Here is a 22,486-nt window from a genome sequence, read left to right as displayed (position 1 = left end):
TCGCCATCTGGCTGTAGCCTAGGCTCAAACCTTTCCAGGTTTGCTTGCTCATTATTCCTTTTCCTGCATTGATCTTTTTGCCAAATTGGCTTACCTGCTGTGCCCATACAAGACATTCTATCTTGAGACCTTTGCACAGGCTTCCTCCATACCTACATTCCTTTCTCACATCTGCCTCAGAGAATCCTAGGTTTCCTTTAGTCTCTGGCTTTGTCTTTAAAGAAATTTCTCTTCGACTGGATAAAGCCAGAGATAAAGGAGAAAAAAAGCAATGAAAGATTTGTAATGGTATAATTTGTGGTAGATGTTTGCTCTAGAAAGCATATGTTTTGTGCTTTTTTTAGAACAGTGTAAGTGTGCAGTTTTAATGAAGATTTATTTTAAAATCTAAATAATGGTATAGAAATTCGTGGTTATGAATGTGACATTGAAACAGACACACCATCGCCACCTGGTGGAGACAGCTAAATTTCAAGGGCAGCTGCCTTTTTTTTTTCCCCGCTGTTCAGGGTTTTTCTTTTTTTTCAGAGACAGGTGAATAAATCCCTTTGGAAGCTGGATTTCCAGAATTAACTAAAGTCAGAGTTACAGACTCTCATAAAGTCTGTAAGACTACATAGACTCTGACAGCTGACCTCAGAGATCATCTAGTTAATTCCCCATTTGACAGAGGAATAACCTTGGGTCCAGAGGAGGTCAGGCACTTACACACCCAAGTTCCCACGGCTGCCCAGAGCCAGGACCTAGAAGTGACAGCTTCACCCTCCAGGGATGATGGGATAATGAGAACGGGTGGCAGTCACCAGGCTTAGACTGAGTACCCTATTGATGCTTAATGTCTAAGGGTGGATTATGTATTCGGGAGCCAGTTGTTAAATTTTCTACATGAGCATTTACACCTCAGAAATCAGCAAATGCTACAAATCAGGGCTCAACTTATCACTTGGTTGATTGTCCAGACTTAAGAAAGTAAGGGCAAAAACGTTTATGTTGTTTATTCAGTCATGTCCAACACTTTGTGACCCCATTTGGGGTTTTCTTGTCAAAGATAATGAAGTGGCTTGCCATGTCCTTCTCCAGCTCATTTTACAGATGTAGAAACTGAGGCAAACAAGGTTAAGTGACTTGCCCAGGGTCACACAGCTAGTAATAAGTGTGTGAGGTTGGATTCGAACTTGGGTCTTCCTGACTCCAGGCTCAGCGATCTATTCAATGGGCCATCTAGTTGCCTGGAAAATGTTTATAATGTAGATTAAACTTAAAAGTGTATCATGGGTATATTTTTTTTCCCTAGAGAGTCAGTTCTTAAACATTTACCAGCATGCCCCTGATTAAAAACTCTGTTACAAACAATAATGGTTTATACATAAGTTTTCAAAGTGTTTCACAGATGTTATTGGGTCAGACAATGGCACGCCTCCATTGTCCAGGGAACTGTGTAGCCAGATCCTCATTTGCTGGGAGACTAGTGCCTGGGAGGAAGGAATATTTAGTCATGAGGGATCTGATGAAAATCCTAGGACAGGGTAAGAACCTTTTTTTGTATCATGGCCCTCTTTGGCTGTCTGATGAAGCCCTTCTCAGTCCAAAGGACTGAATATATAAAATGGTGTCTAATGAATCTGTTAAGAAGGCATTGGGTACAGCTATCCTAACTTCCAGTCCCCTGCCATCCACACAAAGAATGGTTAACAGCCCAGAGGAAGTCAGGAGAAGAAATCTGCTCAGGATAGCACATTCTTCACTTACTCAGCTCTTAGGACTACAGAGCTTTACGTCAAACAGGATCTGGGCCTCTGTGGGGTGAGTAGCAGGGTTCTGCCCACCTCAAACACAGAGGAAATCCTCTTTCCAACAGAAAAACAGAAGTGGGATGGCCATCTCATTCTGCTACTTACAAAGATCCTCCGTGGATGCGGGGGAGAGAGCAGCCATAGACTCATAGAGCTCCTCATCGCAGCCAGGATTGAGTGAACATTTCATTAGCAAGTCTGTGGAAAGGTGGGCCATTGACTCATACACGGAATCGTCTTCTTCCCCTTGCATTAACTCTTCCTTAATGTGACTCTTCAGCATATCCACAGTTTCCTGAAAGAAGAGACAATGCCACACTTCATATGGAATAGTGTTGTGGGTAGGGCTGCGTGATGGTGGTCATGACTACTGGCTGTCTACAAAATGGGAAAGAAGTTATAGGATGGAAGAAATGTGATAGAACAAGGCCCTTAGAGATCTATCAAACCAATGCTCAGTAGGCAATACAGAGACGGGCTTAATTGTTCTCTGGGCTTTGGCTTTAATTCAACAACTCAACTCCACGGACATTTATTGTCGACTATGTCCCAGGCACTGTACATGTATTGTTTTGTTGTTCAGTAGTTTCAGTCATGTCTGACTGTCCCTGACCCTATTTGGGGTTTTCTTGACAAAGATACTAGAGTGGTTTGCCATTTCCTTCTCCAGCTCATTTTACAAATGAGGAAACGGTGGCAAACAGGATTAAGGGACTTGCCCAGGGTCACACAGCTAGTAATTGTCTGGGGCTGGATTTGAACTCAGGAAGATGAGTTTTTCTGACTCCATGCCCAGCACTCTATTCACTAGGTCATCTTGCTGCCCGGCCTGGCACATAGTAGGCCCTTAATAAATGTTTATTGTTTGATTGACATGTATAAAGAGAATGTATGTACATATACGTATACCACTGTGTCAATAAGGATACTAAAAATGGCTTACATTTATAGAGAACTTTAGAGTGGACCACACACAACAAGACCAGAAGTAGTGCTAGGGTTATCCCCAATTTGCAGATGAAAAAACTGAGATTCAGGAAGGTTCAGTGACTTGCATGGGGCCAAACCAGCTGGTACACATCTGAACCAGGACTCAAACCCATTATTTTTAGCCAGAAAAACTGCCGCTTTCCCACTATTGCACAGCGGCTAATTTATGAATAACACAGACCCTGTTTGCAAGTATTTGGGGATGAGCTGCCAAATGTTTGAAATCGACGCTCAGAATTTGGATTTGATATATTAGGAGACAAAGGACCCAGGCAAAATACTTAGGAAGGTAGAGACAGTATATAGGCAAGGTGGTTTTTAATGGCAGCCTCTAAGTTGTATTGGATGGGAGAGTCATTGGCCAGCAGACAGGCTTCAGGGAGGGGGCTGCAGCCATCCCAGAAAAATGACAAGAGAATGAGCCGAGGCTTTGACTGAGTTCAAGGAATTAAAGGGTCAAATTTAGATCTGCTGTAAATTCAAAGGACGTCTTTAAAATTCGCTCTGATGCAGAAATAAATGAAAGAAATTCATCTTACTAAAGAAACAGCTTTCCATATCTTTATGCTTATATATAAATTAGTGAAAGGCACCCAGGCAGCATATGTCTTCTCAGCCCTAGACTCAGGACTATATATATGTCAACATGAGGGCACACACAGGGAACCAGTTATTAGGTGGTCGGTCAATAAGCATTTATCAAGCACCGACTATGTGCCAGGCACTGTGCTGAGCGCTAGGGAGAAGGTAAATAAGAATACCTGGGTGAGGAGAAGACGATCTGTGGGGAAGGGTAAGAGAACACAGAGGCTTTGTGGACATTGGTTCATGTTCTTGAAGGCAAACACCTTGTCTTTAGCACATCTCAAAAAGATACCCATCAGTGCTACACTTAATGGTACATATTAGGATATACAAAAGAGACCCTTAAGAGATGATGGTACAAATGATAAAGACAGAGTTTAATACAGTACTTTAAAGTTTGTAAGGCACTCTTATGTATATAATTTTTCTTGGGCTTCCCATTGACTCAGAGGGAGGTGGTATAATAGAGAGCTAGGTGACATCATAGGGACCTGGACTTGAAGTGAGGAAGACTTGAGTTCAAATCCCACCTCAGATACTTGCTAGCTGGTAACCTTGGGAAAGTCACCATGACCTCTCTGAACCTCAATTTCCTCATCTGTAAAATGTGTAAAATGGGGGATAATAACAACATTTACCTCATAGGGTTGTTGTGAGGACCAAATGAGATAACATGTAAAGCAGTTTGCAAACCTTTGTTCAATTGTTTTTCAGTCATATCTGACTCTTCATGACCCCTTTTGGGGTTTTCTTGGCAAAGATACTAGAGTGGTTTGCCATTTCCTTCTCCAGTTCATTTTATAGATGAGGGTCACACAGCTAGTAAGAGTCTGAGGCTGGATTTGAACTCAGGTCTTCCTGACTGTAGGCCTGGTGCTCTATTCATTACACCACTTAACTGCCCTTGCAAACCTTACAGTGATACATAAATACTAGCTGGTATTAAGTGAGGTAACACGTACTTTGCAAACCTTAATGCCCTGAGATTATCATTTGTAGGTCATTGGTAGTATATTATCTCCATTTTATAGCTGAGGCTCAGAGAAGATAACTTCTTGTTAAGTGACTTGCTCAGGGTCACACAGGGAGTCAATATCATAAACCGCTTTTGAATCTTGGTCTTCCTGATTCCTGGACCATCACACTACCCATTATCCCACACTGCTTTCCCACACTTGTAAGGGAGCAAGCTTAGGAGCCAACTCTTTCCTTGGTACTTCTGAATCCCAAGCCCACACCTTGCCCCAACCTTACCACATATTCGTCAATGAACTGCCGCAGGTCTCTGTAGCCATGCTTTTCAGCAATGGTGTTGGGGTAGTGACCGTGCTTGTTGGCCACACTATAGGCTTGCAAAGCTCCAGGGCAGGTGAGCAGCAAGGCCGTGAGGTTCTTCAGTCCATACTTTGCAGCAAAATGAAGCAAGGTGGGCAGCTCCTCATCCCGCTGAGCTGAAGAAACATTGAAGAAAACAGCCTAAGAGATGATAACAATGGTGCTGGACCCTCCTGTTGAATGTTGGAGGCGAGAGGATGGTACCAGCAGAGGAACACGGGAGGGATGCCGTCGATGTGTGCTAATGCTCTGGGGTCAGAGTTCATAAGTTCAAAGATGAGATGGCTCTTTGCAGTGAATGCAGGGTCACTGCTAAGGAGCAATGTCCTCGACTGGCAGGGTAAATAATGTTAACCTAAAAGGAACGGGCATTCTAAAGTGATCTGGGGGCAGGGACCTTAGTCATCATTCAGTCCAACCCCTTCACTTTGCCGAGGAGGAACTGAGATCTTATGATTCTGAGTCCAGCAATCTTTCCATAATACTACACTGGCTCCTAGAAATAATACAGTTATAGAAATCATTAGGAATAATATATTATGTTATGACGTGGAGATTTCAGAGTACTTCAAAACCATGATGTATAGTGGTTAGATACCAGAAGTCACCCTCCTACTTTATTTTTTTTACAGAATATAATTCAATGTCCTTGATGATTCAGAAGTCACTCCAGAATCTCTAGTGCTGCATTGTACCATACTTTGCAAAGCATACTTTCACAGCGTTTACAATCTGAACCTCCCTTAGTGTGTTTCTTTGGGTTTATCATAATAAACATAAATTAAAATTGTATAACGTGAAGTTTCAGAAGGGCATTGGCAATATACCCAGTCTTAGCCTAATGATCTATTTTGAAAGTTGATTTGCTATAAGGTTTTTTTTTGGGGGGGGGGCGGGTAACTTGTCATTTTCTCATAAAAGCAGAGAACTCTCTTGTTCTGTAAAATGTAGATAATTAGAAGCATAATATTTATATTCTGGCCCCATGCTGTTAGGGCCAGACAGGCTATATCAACTGCTCAAAGTTCCAGAGTATGCTGAATAGTATTTTTTTTCCTCTACAACCATCTATTGGAGCCTTCACAAGTTTTTTTTTTCCCTCCCCATTCTTAGTGGCCCCAATTCCATCAACTACTTAACATCAAGTGGCTTTTTAAAAAGGATACTTACTTCAAAGGTATACTGAGAATGAATATGCAAATATTTCTCTCCAAAACCTTGAGATATACTCTCCCCTCTATACTCTAGGGAGTGGGGTGGAGAAGAAAATTGGTTCCATCAAATTCATGTTCAGTAGCATCTCTGCCGGATGAAGCATCTCTGCTTCCATCAGACTGCAGGTCTGGAATTCTCCCTTAAGATCTCTGGTTGCTTCTTGGTGTATAAATACTGGAATGACTACAATGCACATACAGCACAGACATTCCCAGATCCCTGTGGCTTGTTTTCTTGACCTTTCAAATAGCTTAAGGGTGGAGATAATACTCTCTTTGCAATGCACCATGGGTGACAGTGTCATCCCCAAGATTAGAGATGAAACAGAAGAGGGGAAGAGGTTGTTGCTGAAAGTGACAGACAGTCCATGTGATGCATTGGCAGGTCAGACTAAAGCGCCTGTGTGTCTGACAGTAGTAGTTTCAGAGTAGAAGTAAGATCCAGAGGACATTAGTACGTAGTAGCAAAGCAGATTGCAAGGCCAGTTGGTTCTCTTTTTCAACAGAAATATTATAATTGTTGATTCCCACCTCATCCAAGTGTCATATGTGTGTGCGTGTGTGAGCATGTATTTGTGTGTGCAGCTGTGCTGCTTTCCCCATCAGGCCACACCATGGGTTATGGGTAGCCTGGGGTTAAGGGAAGGATGAAGGGAGGCCTCCTACTTTTTCTACCCAGTTGTATATTGCACATGCTAAATGGTATTGCTGGATATTTCATTTAAACTCCTGAAACCCTAATTCCCTCCTATTGAAACACAGGGATATCCTTCTCCCCAAATGAACACAATAGCAATAAATGATTCAATGTCCATTAAGATATAGACAGTATGGGGTGGTGGGAAAAGCCCAAGATTTAGATGCAGAGGAACTGACTTTGAATCCTGGATCTATCACTTACCACATACGTAATTCTAGGGTAGATCACGCCACCTCCCTGGCCCTGTTTCCTCATCTATAACATGAGGGTCATGGACTACAAATTTAAGGTCCTTCCAAGCTCTGACTCCTACGACTGTTTGTATTTTCCTTATGGGAAGGACTTTATGCAATTTAGCTTCTGAAGGTCAGGGTGCCCCTCTGAATCATAGTTTTAACCAAGCTGTATAAACCAAGTTCAACTTGTACTTCAGTGAAGAAATGGGAATGAAGCTTGAGGACCAGTAGAGGTCAGAGGTGGGGAATGAATTAATTTGCCAATACAAACAGATAATATACACATAATGATTTCTGACTATGAAAATGGTCTTTTTCCTGAAAAGGGCCAAATCTGGGATCCTTCACAGTATAGGTTATGACCATCATGGGTGTGAAGTTCCTGAAAACACCCCCACATATTGCACATGTTATACCATGAAGCCAGGGGTGTGTTGGAACCATCTCAAACTGGATCACAAGAGCTGGTTGTTAAATTTTCAGTGTGAGCATTTACATTCTGGAAATCAGCGAATGCTACACATTAGGGCTTGATTTACTGTTTTGTGGAGTATCTGGACTTGTGAATATGATGGGGATTAGGCAGATTAAATTCAAAAGTGTGTCCTGCATACATTTTTCCCCCAGGGAGTCAGTTGTTAAATAGTTACCAAGCACATCATTGCATGAACTCTATTAAGGAAAGAACACTGAACTAGCAATCAGGAGACTTGAACTCTAAGCTCATCACTGTCATTATCCAGCTCTAGACCTCAGTTTTCTCAATTATAAAATAAGGTAGTTGGATTAGATCTATAAGTATTCTTCCATATATTCTATGAGTTTAAAAGATTTTATAAGTGTAATTTTGTTGTGCGATTTCGTTGGGATAGGGAACTCTTAATTGCTAATACCAATGCAGGTTGGAACCTTCTTTGTATTTTACAGTCTTCAGGAGTTGCCTAGAGCACTAGAGGTTAACCCAGGGGTGGGGAGCCCGCAGCCTCGAGGCCACATGTGGCCCTCTAGGTCCTCAAGTGTCCCCCTTTGACTGAATCCAAACTTCACAGAACAAACTGGATTCAGTCAAAGGGCCACACTTAAGGCCCTAGAGGGACATATGTGGCTTCAAGGCCACAGGTTCCCCACCCCTGGGGTTACATGGCTAAATGTGAGTCAGGGATAGAATGTGAACCCAGGTCTTTGAGGTTTCAGCTCCAGCTTTCTGTCTACTATGCCACATTTCCTCTCATGAGTCTATGATTCTAAGTTAAAGGACTAAAATGATAATAATAGGTAATCATAATGATAAATAATAGGCATATAGTGCTTCCGATGTGCCAGGCACTGGGCTAAGCATGTTACGATCATTGTCTCATTTGACCCATCATGACAGCTCTGCTGTGGTTAGTACCATTTTACAGAAGAGCCCACTGATTCGGTATCGCCAGTTCTAATCAGCAAGCCAGAGTTTGCATGACCCTGGTCCCCTGGGGCTCATCTGTGTACTCACTGGTCATCATATCCTCTTCTTCCAGCTGGTTGATCCCAAACAGATGTAGCCCGCTCGCAGGAATATTCTTCTTCAGAGACTCAGTTAGAAGCTTATCCAGGGTCTCGATGTTGTAGGGCACAATTTTAAAGGCCTGAACACAAAAGTGAAAACAATCAGCTTGGAGGTCCCACTGACTTACCTCTAGCCCTGAAAGCTTGACTTTCTCTAAGTAACCTTACCTGGCACATGAACTCCACGGGATTGGCTGCATTGGCCAACAAGGTTCCAATTTCCTCCATGTCAGTATAATAGCGGACAGCTGCTTCACATACCACGAGGTCGCCTGAATAGACCTTCAGAGAAACATCTCCTGAAGATAAGTCTGAGCGAAAAAGAAAGACACCAACAAAATGGGAGTGAGCCAAGTCAGAGCTGGCCGCTGGAGTTTGCGAGTTCAGAGGTCCGTGTATGCTCAGTGTTGAGGTTTTAGAGCCGAGCTTGTGTCTGGAAGGGAGAATTTGGGAGGTGAAGGGAGTAGACACAGGGAGAAGCTTTGCTCGCATCCTGGATAGCTCATTGCTAGCTTTGTTCTTGGACTTGAAGGCTCAGGAACTCAGCGAGACGCAGAGCTAAGTTACTAGTGAAAGGTCATTAGGAATGAAAGTTGTGTTTCTAGGTTGCTGGCTGGAAAAAGAAAACAAAAGCTCTAGAGAATGAGGTTTTATCCGTGTGAGTACTGCCTCTTCTAACAGACCACGGCCCCTCTCTGCCTTAATAATATAATATCCGACATTTCTATTGCACTATAAAGTTGGAGCCAAAGAAGGAAATAAGTGTTTATTAAGTGCCTACTATGTACCAGGCACTGTGCTAAGTATCTTATAAATATTATCTCATTTGATCCTCGTAACAACTCTGGGATGTGGGTGATATTATAATCCCCAGTTTATAGATGAGGAAACTGAGGCAGATGGTAGCTAGTAAGTATCTGAGGCTAGATTTGAACTCAGATCTACCTGACTCCAGGACACCAGACCCCCAAGCTGTTTTGATAAAGTGCTTTATGTAACCCTCTTTTCTGATTCTTATAACCACTCTAATAGGTAGTTATTTTATTATTATCCAAGATTAACAGATGAGGAAACTGAGGCCCAGAGAAGTTACATGACTTGCCTATGGTCCCACTGCTAGTGTCAGAGGTAGGCTTCAAGTTCAGGTATCTCCTGACTCCAAGTCCAGCAGGATTCCACACGACCCTTCATGATATTCCTCCTAAATGGGGTTGTATGGGATCTGCTAATTCACTCTCCTTGCTATTATCACCAATGTCAGATGGGTTAATCCAAAGGATAGGATCAGCAGTGTGCTGGAGCCAGCTCACACCAGCTCAAGAGAGCTGATTGTTAAATTCCCAGAAAATGATACAAATCAGGGCTTGATGTATTCTTTTGTTGATTGTCTAGACTTATGAAAGTGATAGCAAAAATATGAATAATACAGGTTAAGCTTAGAACGGCATCATGTGCACCCCCTTTTCTCCCTGGAGAGCCGGTTGTTAAATATTTATCAGCACACCACTAGATGGGATTCTAACACTACAAGATGAGATCACAGGGGGATTTTTAAAACCTATGAAGCTTTTCCTTCCCCCAAAAGAGACAAGGTAATTTCTGGAGCTATTTCTTTGGGGACCTGAACTTCCTTTTCCTTTAAGATACCAAGAAGAAGAAACCCAGGATCAGGAGTCTGATTTGGTACCTACTCCTTCTTTTCAGTCACTCTCTAGGTCAGATCATTTAGCTTTGATAAGCCTCAGTTTCCTCCCATGTGAAATGGGGATAATAATACCTGCCCTGAGAAGAAGCAGAAAAAGTACTGGCCCTGGCATCAGGAAACCCAGGTTTAAATTGCAGCTAATGCTCACCCGCAATATCTCCATGGACAAATCATGTCAATTCACTGGGCCTCCATTTGCTTATCTATAAGATCAGGATGATACTATGGGTACTAGCTTCCTTATAGGATTTTATATAGAAAATATTCTATAAACCTTAGAAGGATCTAGAAATACGTCATCATTATTATTACCTCATTAGGATGTTGTGAGGCTTAATCAACTCTTTTGTTTCATTTGTTTATTTATTTGTTTCTTGGTTCATCCATTAATTCAATAAATATTTATAAAATACAACCTCTATGTTAGGAATTGTGCCAGGTGCCAGCAATACAACAATAAAAACAAAACATTTCAAGGAGATTATATCCTATTGGGGGGAGGGGGGAGGACTAATGTACACATACATGATGCCCCAATGGTCTTAATGCAACTGCACTTGGGGCCAAAGTGATATTCCTTAAAAAAAAAAAAGCCTGAAAAAATAAAATAAACAAATAAAAACGGCCCTGGCTATTCTCTTACTCCAGAAGGTCCCAGGGTTCTCTATTTCCTCTAAAATAAAATACAAACTCATCTGTTTGGCAATTAAAAGTCTTCACTGTCTCATTTGCACTTAGTGTGACTGCATTAAGACTTTTGGGATATTCTATATAAGATAGATTCTAAATATAGATGCAAAATGAATACAGAATGTTAGAAGGAGGGGGACTGGTTGTATAGGAGCTGACCCTTGGGTGAACACCAGGAATTTCAAGAGGCAGAAGAGGGAGTGAGTGCATTCCAGACATGAGGGACAGCCTGTGTAAAAGCAAAGATTGGACATGGATTGTCTTGAACTGTAAACTGCTAAATGATGTTTACAGTGTGTTTAGCTCTTATTATCAATAACAATACTCAACCATCTAAAACATTGGCTACAGAGTTCTTGAGCTGCTGAATTAAGGAAGGGAGAAGAAAGTGAGTGGAATCCTTCTTCCTGAACATTAATTTGAGTTGGCAGTATTAAAGAAGATCCACTTACCAGGGGCCTTGATAGAAACTGTGTATTCATTCTCCAGCTTGGCAGCCACACGTACTGAAGGGGAATTCTCAGGAGAGAATTCAGCTTCCGTCTTCACTTGGCTATCCAGCTTGCATTTCACAATAACATAAACTGTTGTGTGTGCCTAAGGGGAAGACAAATGAATGTACTGTGTTTCCTTGCCCATTTTTTCAATTAGAAAGCTGTTCAGGGGGTGCTTGGTAACTCGGTGCTGGTGCCTCCACCTGGAGTTGGCCCTACATCAGGCAGCTCTCCTAGATTCTAGTCCTGATCACTGTTACTCACTGTGGGGAAGCTGATTCTCACTTGGGAATTCATTTTCCTCTTCTGTGATACCAGGAAACAACAGTACCTCTTGCAACACCTCTACCCTATAGAGCCCTCAGGGAGAATACCTTGCTTTCTAGGACTTTCCATTAAAATACCAAAATCTCATTGATTTCTTACTGCTAGGTAAGCAGCCCTCTCAGACTGTGAACATCTTGCTGCCCAAGTAAGGCAAGTTTGACAGATCTAGTCACAATTACTGTTTAGCTTATTATATACCTTTTCCCATAAAGTTCCTTTTGTCCCAGAGCCATGAGGAAGGTATGGCAAACGTGGATTTTTACTGCTGATAAAGTGTTCTGTTCCTGGTAAAAGTGGCTGCTAGATGGGGATCAGGACTGCAACCTTGCCCTTGGCAAAGCCATATAATATCATTTAATCAATAACAATCATCTAGTACACATTATATACTAGGCACTGGGAACATAAAGGCAAACAAAAACATGGTCCCTGCCCTCAAGAAACTTACATTCTAATGGAGGAAACAAGACATAAACAAATATGTACATTCTATCTTATCTATACTTCCCTCCATCCATCCACCTGTCATCCATCCATCTGTCCGTCTGTCCATTTGTCCATCTGTCCATCCAACCATTCATCTATCCATCTGTCCATTTGTCCATCCATCCATCTATCCGTCCATCCAACCATCCATTCATCTATCCATCTTTCTGTTTCTATCTATCTATCTATCAACAGAGTAGATGTAGCGTAGTCTCAGAAGAAAAACTCTAATAGTGGAAGAGATAGAAGGGAGACCAAAAAATACCTCTGGCAGAAAGTGGGATTTGAGCTGAGTCTTAAAGGAAGCCAGGAGGTAGAAAGGAGAGGAAAGAGCATTCTACCACCACCTTTCTCAAAGTCACATGGAATGAAAACTCTAGGAAGGGTTAGCTAAGGAAGAAAATGTGGTTTCCTGAGACTTTCAGCAGAGTGTAATAAGGCGCCTACCCCGCAACGAATTCGGTCCGGCTGCACCACCATCAGGTTCCCCGGTGTGGTCTCCAGGGGCCAGTTCTTCTGAGTAGAAGGAATATGCCTGGAGTAGAGGAGAGTCTTCTCGTCTTCGGCCTCGGTGTCCGTGATGGAGTCACAGCCAGAATCTGTGGGCAAAAGGAGAGTAGCTCATGAAAGGAGTAAGAGGAAGGAGAAACAGAGCTCATGTTCCCGTTTGGTCATTTCCCCCCTCCCCCCTTCTTCCCCATGAAAGTCCCACACACCACCAAATGGGAAACCACTCAAAATATTAAACAAATAAAAGATAAAGTATGCAAATCTGGAAAAAGAATGGGGGGGGGGGGGGGGGGCAGTAGGGGAAGAGTGGGACATACTAAAAAAGCTACGCAATCTTACAGGAAAGGCAATTAGTGTGCACAAGATACAGACTGAGCCTACCAAGGGTCCACCAATGTGCTTCTCAATTGCTTCTTCTCTGCCCCTTTTCTAACAGCTGGCTCCTACAATGATCAAGCAACCAACAAGCATTTATTGAGCACCTGCTATGTATGAGGCATTACGCTAGGTACAGGAAGGAAGCAAACATGCATTTATTAAGTGCCTAATATGTGGCAGGCACTGTGCTAAGCACTTTTACAAATATTATCTCATTCAAATCTCACAACAACCCCATGGTTTTATAGTTGAGAAAACCAAAGGCTAAGGGACTGGCCCCAGGTCACACTGCTAGTAAATGTCTGAGGTCAGATTTGAACTTGGGTCATCCTGACTCTAGTGCTCTCTCTACTGTACAACCTAGCTACCTTGGCTGGAGAGTCAAAGACAATCAATGAATCAATAGGAGCTTATAGGAACCACACCAGAAAACAAAGGATTTTACAAGGATGTACGCTGGGGAGATGCTTCAGCCAGAGAAATAAATGTATGATGCTAACTGTTTTCTTAAGTCACCACTGCTGGCTTCCGGATTAAACCCACTTGGGATAGGCAAACAAACTTTGCTAAGGCTGGAACCATAAAAGGTCTCAGGATCAGTGCTGGTCTCTTGGCTCCTAGAGGTAAGCCATGATTCTCTTCATCTTGCTCTATTCCTTCAGTTCCCATGTTTCTCCTGGTTGCTATTGACCTATATGGTTCTATATTCCACTCTGCCCTTGCAACTCCCGCAGAGAGATCTCCCAGTGACTGCAGAGACTTTCAGCCTCCAGACTTGTTCCCCCTTCTGGGACTTACATCCTCTTTCTATTCACCTTGATCCTATTCATTCAGGCCCCGGGCCTCTCTTGGTTGCTGTTTGTCCAACTATAGGGTCACATATACTACTCTGCCCCTCTACCCCCTGCAAATCTCCAAGTCACTATTATTGGGGACATTGGCTCTCCGGACCTGTTCTGGTTTCTCATGCTCAGATAGTCTTTCCGCCCCCCCCCCCCCGCCCCCATTGCTTGCCTGGCTTTTGACTACATCGTTGTCCTCATACCCTGTGTTCCATGGATACTTACATTTTTTCCTCCAATTGTCTGCTGTTCCTATGTAATTATAATTTATACACACACATGCATATATTTACCTCATACTGTTGTACGTCAAATCAAGTCAGTCTCTTATATATCAGATCAATTTCAAACTCCTCTGTACCCCATAGTTAATCCCATCTCTTATTTGGGATCACGCACAGTCACCCCATCTGTATGCTCCAGCATTTGCAAACTGTGTTAGACAACCTGGCACTTAATTACATAGTAGATAGATAGATACTATATGTGTTTTTAAGTATATATACATATATGTATATTTGTGCATGTATATATACACACTAATTAAGCATATATAGTATATAGATAGATATTATATGTGTACATGTATATGTGTTTATGTGTATATATACACTATGTAATTGAGTATAGATAAATCTCTATATACTATATGTGCATATATACATATATGTGTGTATGTGTATGTATACACTATATAATTGAGTACATATAGTAGATAGATCTATATATATTATGTGTGTATATATATGCTATATGATGGAGTATACATAGTATATAGACAGATCTATATATATACTACATGTATGTATATATAGACATATGTGTACGTGTGTATGTGTATGTATACACCCACGCTATATAATTAAGTGCCAGGTTGTCTGACATAGTTTGCAAATGCTAGAGCATACAGATGGGGTGACTGTAAGAGATGGGATTAACTATGGGGTACAGAGGAGTTTGGAATTGATCTGATATATAAGAGTCAGTTGACCTGACATACAACAATATGAGGTAAAGCTAGTTAGGAAAGGATTCACGGATATGAGGGGATTTAACTCAAAAGTCAAAAAGTACTGAGTCAACCTAGGCCTTAAAGAAGGTATAGGGATATGTTGTGGCAAGTGAACAAGTCAACAAACACCTACTATGTATCAGGCGCTATGCCAAATGCCCAGGGACACAAAGAAAGGCAAAAACAAACAAGCTGTCCCTGATCTTAAGGTGCCCATAGTCCAATGAGGGAGACAATATATAACATACGCACATATATGTGGAACATATTCACATATGTCATACATGTAACATATATAGATCTAATATACACATATCTAGACAAGTTATGTACAGGATAAATTGGATATAACTTTAGAAGGAAGGCACTTACATAGAAGATAGAACCTGGAATATAGTGGTCAAGTTGTACCAGAAAAAGATTTTCCTTGTTCTGCAATAAAGTGGGATGGGGAAGTGGCATAGTTCAGTTCACCTAGGAAAGAATGTGACCCACCCCTTCCCCAAACTCCACCAGCTAGGTGTGTTGCTAATCCTGATCCCTCTCTTGGGACCCACCAGAACCCCAGCCCCATGGAGATAACAGAAGATGGCAGGCCCAGGCCCAGAGGGCTCAGGACCATTGCAGAGAGGAAGCACGCAGCCCCCTCCTAGATGTAGGTACCTGAAGCAATGGGGGATAAAGGCACCCCACCCTAGTTATGGCTCTGTGCACTTCCTAAGGTCACTCTGTATTATACAAAGACTGACTTCCTGTTCAGGTACAGGTTGGACTAGCTGTCATACAAGATCCTTTCTAATTCTGAGATTCTCTGAACATAAATAAAGGTAGAGAGGGAAGAGAAAATGGCAAGTGTGTTTAATGGGTATTGGGAAGACTGGCTTGACTAGAATAGAGGGTGTGTGTTAGCAAGAGGAAGGAATTAAGATTGAAAAAGAAAGATGAGAGCAGCCAAGGGCTGACGAAAGACAGTAGAAGGCTATTACAGTCTTCTACAGGGAAGTGACATAAAAGCAACTGTTTAGAAAGATTAATCTGCTAGCAGTGTGCAGGATGGATGAGAAAGGGAGAGGTGAGAGGCATTGGAATCTCCACCTAGAGAACAGCTGCTTGCTAATTGGAAGTAAATGCTAACACACGCTTTTTGGTCAATGTCAAAAAATTCAAATTGACAAAACATTAAATGGCAGTGAATAATAGAGTCAGCATAGGCAGTGTGTCTACAGATTTAGATCAGGGCATGGTGTTATCATGTGACTTGTCACAGTGGGATATCTTCGAACAGTTGAGTTCAGTATGTTATCGTTGTTCAGTCATATCTGATTCTTTGGGATCCCATTTGGGGTTTTCTTGGCAGAGATGCTGGAGTGGTTTGCCATTTCCTTCTCTAGCTCATTTTACAGATGAGGAAATTGAGGCAAACAGGGTTAAATGACTTGCCCAGAGTCATACAGCTGGTAAGTGTCTGAGGCCAGATTTAAACTCAGGTCTTCAGGACTCCAGGACTGCACTGGCCTTATACTACATAGGGCAGGGATTTTTCACCTGGTGTCTATGAGCTTGTTTTTTAAAAACTATCTTGATAACTATATTTCAGTATAATTGGTTTCCTTTATAATATTATACATCTTATTTTATTTTAAACATTATTCTGAGAAGGGGTCTATGAGCTTTAAAGAGGTCCATGGCACAGAAAAGGTTGAGCTCTTGGTGTAAGGTATTCATAGGGGAATATTAGGAGATGGTGAGGGAGGAGTCTAGAGCTATGATTTCATCAGCATAGGGAACTTCCAGGGTGGTAACATCCTCTGTTGATACAGATCAGCCACTCCTAACTTATGGTCTTGCAGAGTTGTTTATACCACTTGGGGGGGGGGTGTTTAAAAGTGTCAAATAATACAAAGGAGACACTCTTCTAGAGGGGTACTGAATGATAAATCAGAAGGAGAAAATCTGTGGACAAGGGTTTGAGCTTTAGTTGTTTTGTTTTTGTTGTTGTTGTTTTAAGTACTTTAATAAATACTTTGCAGTGGGGGAATTAAATTGCTTCCAAAAAATAATTCAAATGTACATCCAGGCAATCTTATAATTAGTCACTTTGTGAGCCTAGGATCTCAGGTGACAATGTGATGGGACAGGTACAGAAGCCGGGACTGGAAGTTGGGTTAGGCCGACTGGGGATGATACGGCATATCAGTGCAGATACGGCGTCATGGCTGGAAGCACCCAGCAGAATCCAGAGTCCAAGAGTTCCATGGAAGCAAGAGGAAGTAAACAGTTCAAGTGAGTGGACCAAAGAAACCCCCTTAGGAAGAACAAAGGCAGGCAACAGATTCTAGACAGTGAGTCCAAAGACAGTGTCTCAGGGTCCAGTCCAGACAAAGCTGAACTTCTGACTTGTCTGGACTAAACCAGCAGTCTGATGACACTGGCCTCCTTGCCACTCCTTGCAGACAACACTCCATCCCCAGGCTTGTTGAATTTTCACTGGCTACCACCCATGACTGGAATTCTCCTCTTCTTCACCTCCATCTCCTGGCTTCCCTGATTTCCTTCAGATCACAGCTGAAATCCCACCTTCTGTAAGAAGCTTTGCTGATCCCCCTTGATGCTGGTGTCGTCCCTCTAAAATCATTTCCAATTTGTTTTATATATGTATATGTGTGAATATGTGTATACACAAAAATATCTATATATACATATACATACACATATCTACCTACATACCTACCTACGTATCTATCTTTTCACTTGTTTGTCTTTCAGTCGATCACCCATATATACAGGCACCTAGGTGGCACAGTGGATAGATCACTGGGCCTGAGGTCAGGAAAATCATAAGTTCAGATCTGGCATCAGACATTTACTACCTGTGTGATCCTGGACAAGTCTCTTAACATCTGTCTCGGTTTCCTCAACTATAGAGTGGGGATAATAGTAGCATCTAACCTCTCAGGATTGTTGTGAGGATCAAAATGAGCTATTTGTAAAGCACTTAGTGCAGTGCCTGGCACACAGTAGGCACTCTCTAAGGGCTCATTCCCTTTCCCTTCCTGTGCTTATACATAGTTGTGTGCAGGTTGCTTCCTCCATTAGATTGTGAGGTCTTTGAGAGCAGGGAGTTGTTGTTGTTTTACCTTCTCTCTATCCCCACAGCATAGCACAATGCCTGGCACATAGTAGGTACCTAAATGCTTGTTAACTTGACCCACCTAGAAACAGAAGTCAAGTTTTCTTCTAATTCCACAGACATGCACTGATCACCTCTTCTGTACAGAGCACAGTAGCAGGTGCTGAAGAAGACATATACACAAACCATACTCAGTCCCTTTCCCTCAGAGCCTCCAATGAATTAGCAGAATAGAGGCATACAGAAATAACGTTAAAAGAAATCAGAAAAAGTTGAGTCCTTGAGAGGCATGCAGCTCTATGCATGCTCTGAAGAAGGAAAGATCATTTTTTGCAAGGTTTTGAACCCTACAAAGTTGTTGATGGCAGACAGCCGCGCACTTACATATTTACCTTCTCACTTTGGGTGAAAGATGAGCTGTAGGATATGAATTCCACTCATTTTGCCAGTTTCCAATGAAGCCAGTGGCCTGGCAGAAAAAAACCCAGTGGTCTACTCAATTTCAGGACTGTTTGGACCAGACTCAAAATTGACTCTAACTCACAGAAGCTGCCCTATTTATTTAACCCATTTAATGGGTCCAGAGATGCCTCAATTTTCCAAATAAAAAGTTCCCTAAGGCGAACCAGAGCACAGGGCTTTTCTGAATGCTTTCCCAAATAAGCATTGCCTTTCAGGGATTTAGATACTTAAAAGCCACAGGCTGGAGTTGCGATGGATTTTTTTTTAAACGAAATAAGATGAAGGTCAGTGCATTCAAACAGCGGTAAGCCATAATTGCTACAGAGCCCCTTAAAAGCTCATTGTAAAAGCTCCAAAGTGGCTAAATGTAATCCACCTCTCAAGGAGGTCAAACAATCTTGAGGTCGTGAATGCTTCAATTTCGCACATTAGTGCCCCAGCACTTCCCCTTCCATTGGTGAGGAAAAGCAGTTAAGCATGGGTGGGGTTGGGATCATGGGGGCCAACTGTTAAAGAGCAAAACAGCCTCTGCACCATTTGGAAAACGAGCATGTATTAGAGGACATGATGCAGCCAGTGGGGAAACTGGCATTACAGTATTAACTACGGATACCTCAAGGATGGCAAGAAACAAATGTACTGACCCCAGCATGAAGGGCAAAACTGTTTCCAGGATATTGGCAATCATAGGATCTCAGCATTAACAGGGACCTTAGGGAAGGTCCCATCCTCCCTCACACCCTACAAAGATATCCCTTCTATCCCACCCTATACGACTCTGGCATCACCCAGCTTCTCCAAGGATCAGAAGTTTCCTACCTAATAAGTCAGCTCATGCCTTTGTTGGTTCCAGTTGTTACACTATGAATCAATTAATCTGCAAATATATTAAGCAACTTCTATATGCAAGGCACTCTACTGGGATGCTGGAGATACAAGTAACTGAATAAAACCACCCCAAGCTTATATGCTAACGGGAGAAGCAACAAGGACATATAAAATACATGTAGCATAAATATAAAATTAATAAATATATACAAAGTAGCTATAGTATAAAATTAATAAATATATGGAAAGTAGCTATAGCATAAATTAATACATATATACAAAGTAGCTATAGTATGAAATTAATACATACATACAAAGTAACTATAGTATGAAATTAATACATATATACAAGTAGCTATAGTATAAAATTGATAAATATACGCAAAGTAGCTATAGTATAAATTAATACATATATACAAAGTAGCTATAGTATGAAATTAATACATACATACAAAGTAACTATAGTATGAAATTAATACATATATAAAGTAGCTATAGTATGAAATTAATAAATATATACAAAGTAGCTATAGTATAAAATTAATAAATATATACAAAGTAGCTATAGCACAAAACAGGAGTTATGAAGAAGCGTAAGGCAAGTTCCTTGAAAACAGCGACCATCTCTGTCATCAAGGTTCTCTCTTCTGTATTATATTTTTCTAGGTTTCTCTGCCAGGAGAGGTAGGGTAGTATAACAGATAGAAGTTCTTAGCATTTGAAAGAACCCAGGCTCTATTATAGACATTTATCTAACCTCACAGGATCACAAGCAATGTTTTAAGTAAGGGTGAGGGTTAAATGTTTAACATCTGGATCTCTGGGGAAAATTTAATTTCCATTATTAACATTCTTTCCATCACTTTCTTGAGTGGTGACAATCAACAAAACGGTTTTTAAAAAAAAGCACTGATTTGTGGTATTTGCCAATTTCCAAGGTATAAATGCTTACAGTGAAAATTTAACAACCAGCTCTCTGGGAAAAGCTTAATCTCCATTATTAACATTCTTTCCATCACTTTAAAAATCTAGACAATCAACAAAATAATAAACCAAGCCCTGCTGATTTCCAAGATGTACCTGCTCGCAGTGAAAATATAACAATCAGCTCTGACAGGAGGAGCGGGCTCCAAAATATCCCTGACTCTACGACTATAAGTTATAGACAAGTGGCTGATCTACACCAGCAAAGCGAGAGTGTTTCCACAGAGTTTCACAAGCCAACGAAGGGAGGGATGTGTGTGAAAGAGGCTAAGGTTGATGGAACCATGGCTGCAGCGGGAGATAGTATAAGATGGATAAAGTCACCCAGATGGCAGGTAATAGTAATTCAGAAGTGGCTCTTGGGTTTCTCAGAAACTGCTAAAACTGACCAAGAAGAACTCACAGATCAAGGGATGTAAAATCCACAAGTCATGGCAACTTTAAGGGAACCCTGGAAAATGCCCCTCCTATACCTCCAGATGGAATGACAATTTACCCAAAGGAGGAAAAGGAAGATTTGATGTTTTAAAACAGCTTCAGGTGAAATGTGCTCACACAAAAGCTAAATTCTATAAAGAAGTTCATGATTTGCAAGGTAATAAATATGCAGCACTTTCCCAACCTCTCTTTGATGAGAAGAGATTTTATCAGCAGTGATGTACCTCCATTTTAAGGAAAGGGCCCAGGCCAGCTGTGTTCACTCCTTTAGTCCACTCTGGCCTCTGCTCTTCGCTCAACTGACTTATTTCTCCATCAAGTTTCTCTCCCTGGAAGATCATTTCCCCTTAAATTCCCATTCCTCTGGTTGTTTGGCTCTAGCCAGAAATTCCATTTTAAGGGAAGGGCCCAGGCCACCTGTGTTCACTGCTTCAATCCTCTCGGGGCTCAGCTGCTGACTCTATGGACCATGCCCACTTGGGTACCTTCTTATCCTCACCCCTTCCCACCTTTACATTTCCTTTGAATATACTATCTTCCTATTCTATTGTAAGCTCTTTCAGGACAGGCAGTGACCTCCTCTTTGTTTCTGTTTATAATCCCAGCAGTTGGCAAAGCTTTTAAATGCTTGTATGTTGGGTTTACATATACATCTTATCTACATTTTGTTCAGTCATTTCAGTTGCATCTGACTCTTCATGACCCCATTTGGGGTTTTCTTGGCAAAGATAGTGTAGTGCTTTGCCATTTCCTTCTCCAGCTCATCTTATAGATGAGGAAACTGAGGCAAACAGGGTTAAATGACTTGCCCTGGGTCACACAGCTAGTAACTGTCTGAAGCCAGATTTGAACTCAGGTTCTTTATGACTCTAGGGTGGACACTCTATCCACTGTGCCACCTAGCTTCCCTTCTTATCTTCCCTACTAGACTGTAAAGTCTTTGAGGGCAAAAACTATTATCCCACCCTCTTAAATGCCTTCTCTACCTTGCTTAGAACTGCCAGATTAACATTCCAAAAACATTGTTTTCACTGCTACATCTTCTTTCAAAAACCAATTGTAGCTCCCAGTTGTCTACATATAAAATCCAAACTACTTGGGGTGTCAGTAAAAATCCTCAATATCTGGTCCTTTCCAGCCTCATCTCTTACGGCTTACCTAACATGAGCCCTCCAACCCAGTCAATGAGGCTTCTGCTGGTCCTTTCACTTGGTCTCTTCTTACTTCCCTTTTCAACCAGGTGTGAGGCATTTAATCTGCCCTCACACTAAGAGCTCAGGATTGTCCAAGAACACACACACATACATACACACATGAGCACACACAATTTGTGGGTATGTATACATGCACATGAATGCACATATGCATGCACATACACATATATATTTGCATATGTGTATGTGTTTGTGTTTATTGATTTTCATTAAATGTAGTCACTGAGGCTGAGATGCAGCAAAGTATGGATCAATTCTCTTTTGCTTGTGCTAATTTTGGCCCCAAGATAACACAGGTTCTGCATCAGCTAGCACCACACCATCCATATGTGCAACCATTGGTTACAGCTAATGGAGAAGTATGCTGTGGATAATAATGCTGCGCATAAGTTCGCTTACCTTGGCAATATGCTTTCCAGAGATGTACACATAGATGACGAGGTTGGCACACACATATTACCAGAGCTAGCTTAGTGTTTGGGAGACTCCAAAGGAAAGTGTGAGGGAGAAGAGGTATTGATTAGGCTGCCAACCAAACTGAATATCTACAGAACTTTTATGCTGACCTTATTGTTGTATGTCTGTGAA

General features: G+C 41.6%; 1 protein-coding gene across 2 annotated transcripts in view; it reads right to left on the bottom strand.

Annotated features, from left to right (window-relative positions):
* Positions 1-22,486, bottom strand: part of PIK3AP1 (phosphoinositide-3-kinase adaptor protein 1) — a 143,988-nt gene that overhangs the window by 55,405 nt on the left and 66,097 nt on the right. For both annotated transcript variants that reach the window (XM_036735081.1, XM_036735082.1), the window contains 6 exons: positions 12,548-12,699; positions 11,246-11,390; positions 8,567-8,709; positions 8,346-8,478; positions 4,623-4,819; positions 1,899-2,088 (listed from right to left, as the gene is read on the bottom strand). In XM_036735081.1, the coding sequence (XP_036590976.1) occupies positions 1,899-2,088; positions 4,623-4,819; positions 8,346-8,478; positions 8,567-8,709; positions 11,246-11,390; positions 12,548-12,699 (960 nt within the window). The remainder of the gene's footprint in view (positions 1-1,898; positions 2,089-4,622; positions 4,820-8,345; positions 8,479-8,566; positions 8,710-11,245; positions 11,391-12,547; positions 12,700-22,486) is intronic.

The sequence above is a fragment of the Trichosurus vulpecula genome, chromosome 8, assembly GCF_011100635.1.
Source record: "Trichosurus vulpecula isolate mTriVul1 chromosome 8, mTriVul1.pri, whole genome shotgun sequence".
NCBI lineage: Eukaryota > Metazoa > Chordata > Mammalia > Diprotodontia > Phalangeridae > Trichosurus > Trichosurus vulpecula.
Note: the sequence above shows the minus strand (reverse complement) of the source record. Positions and strands in the feature narration are given on the sequence as shown.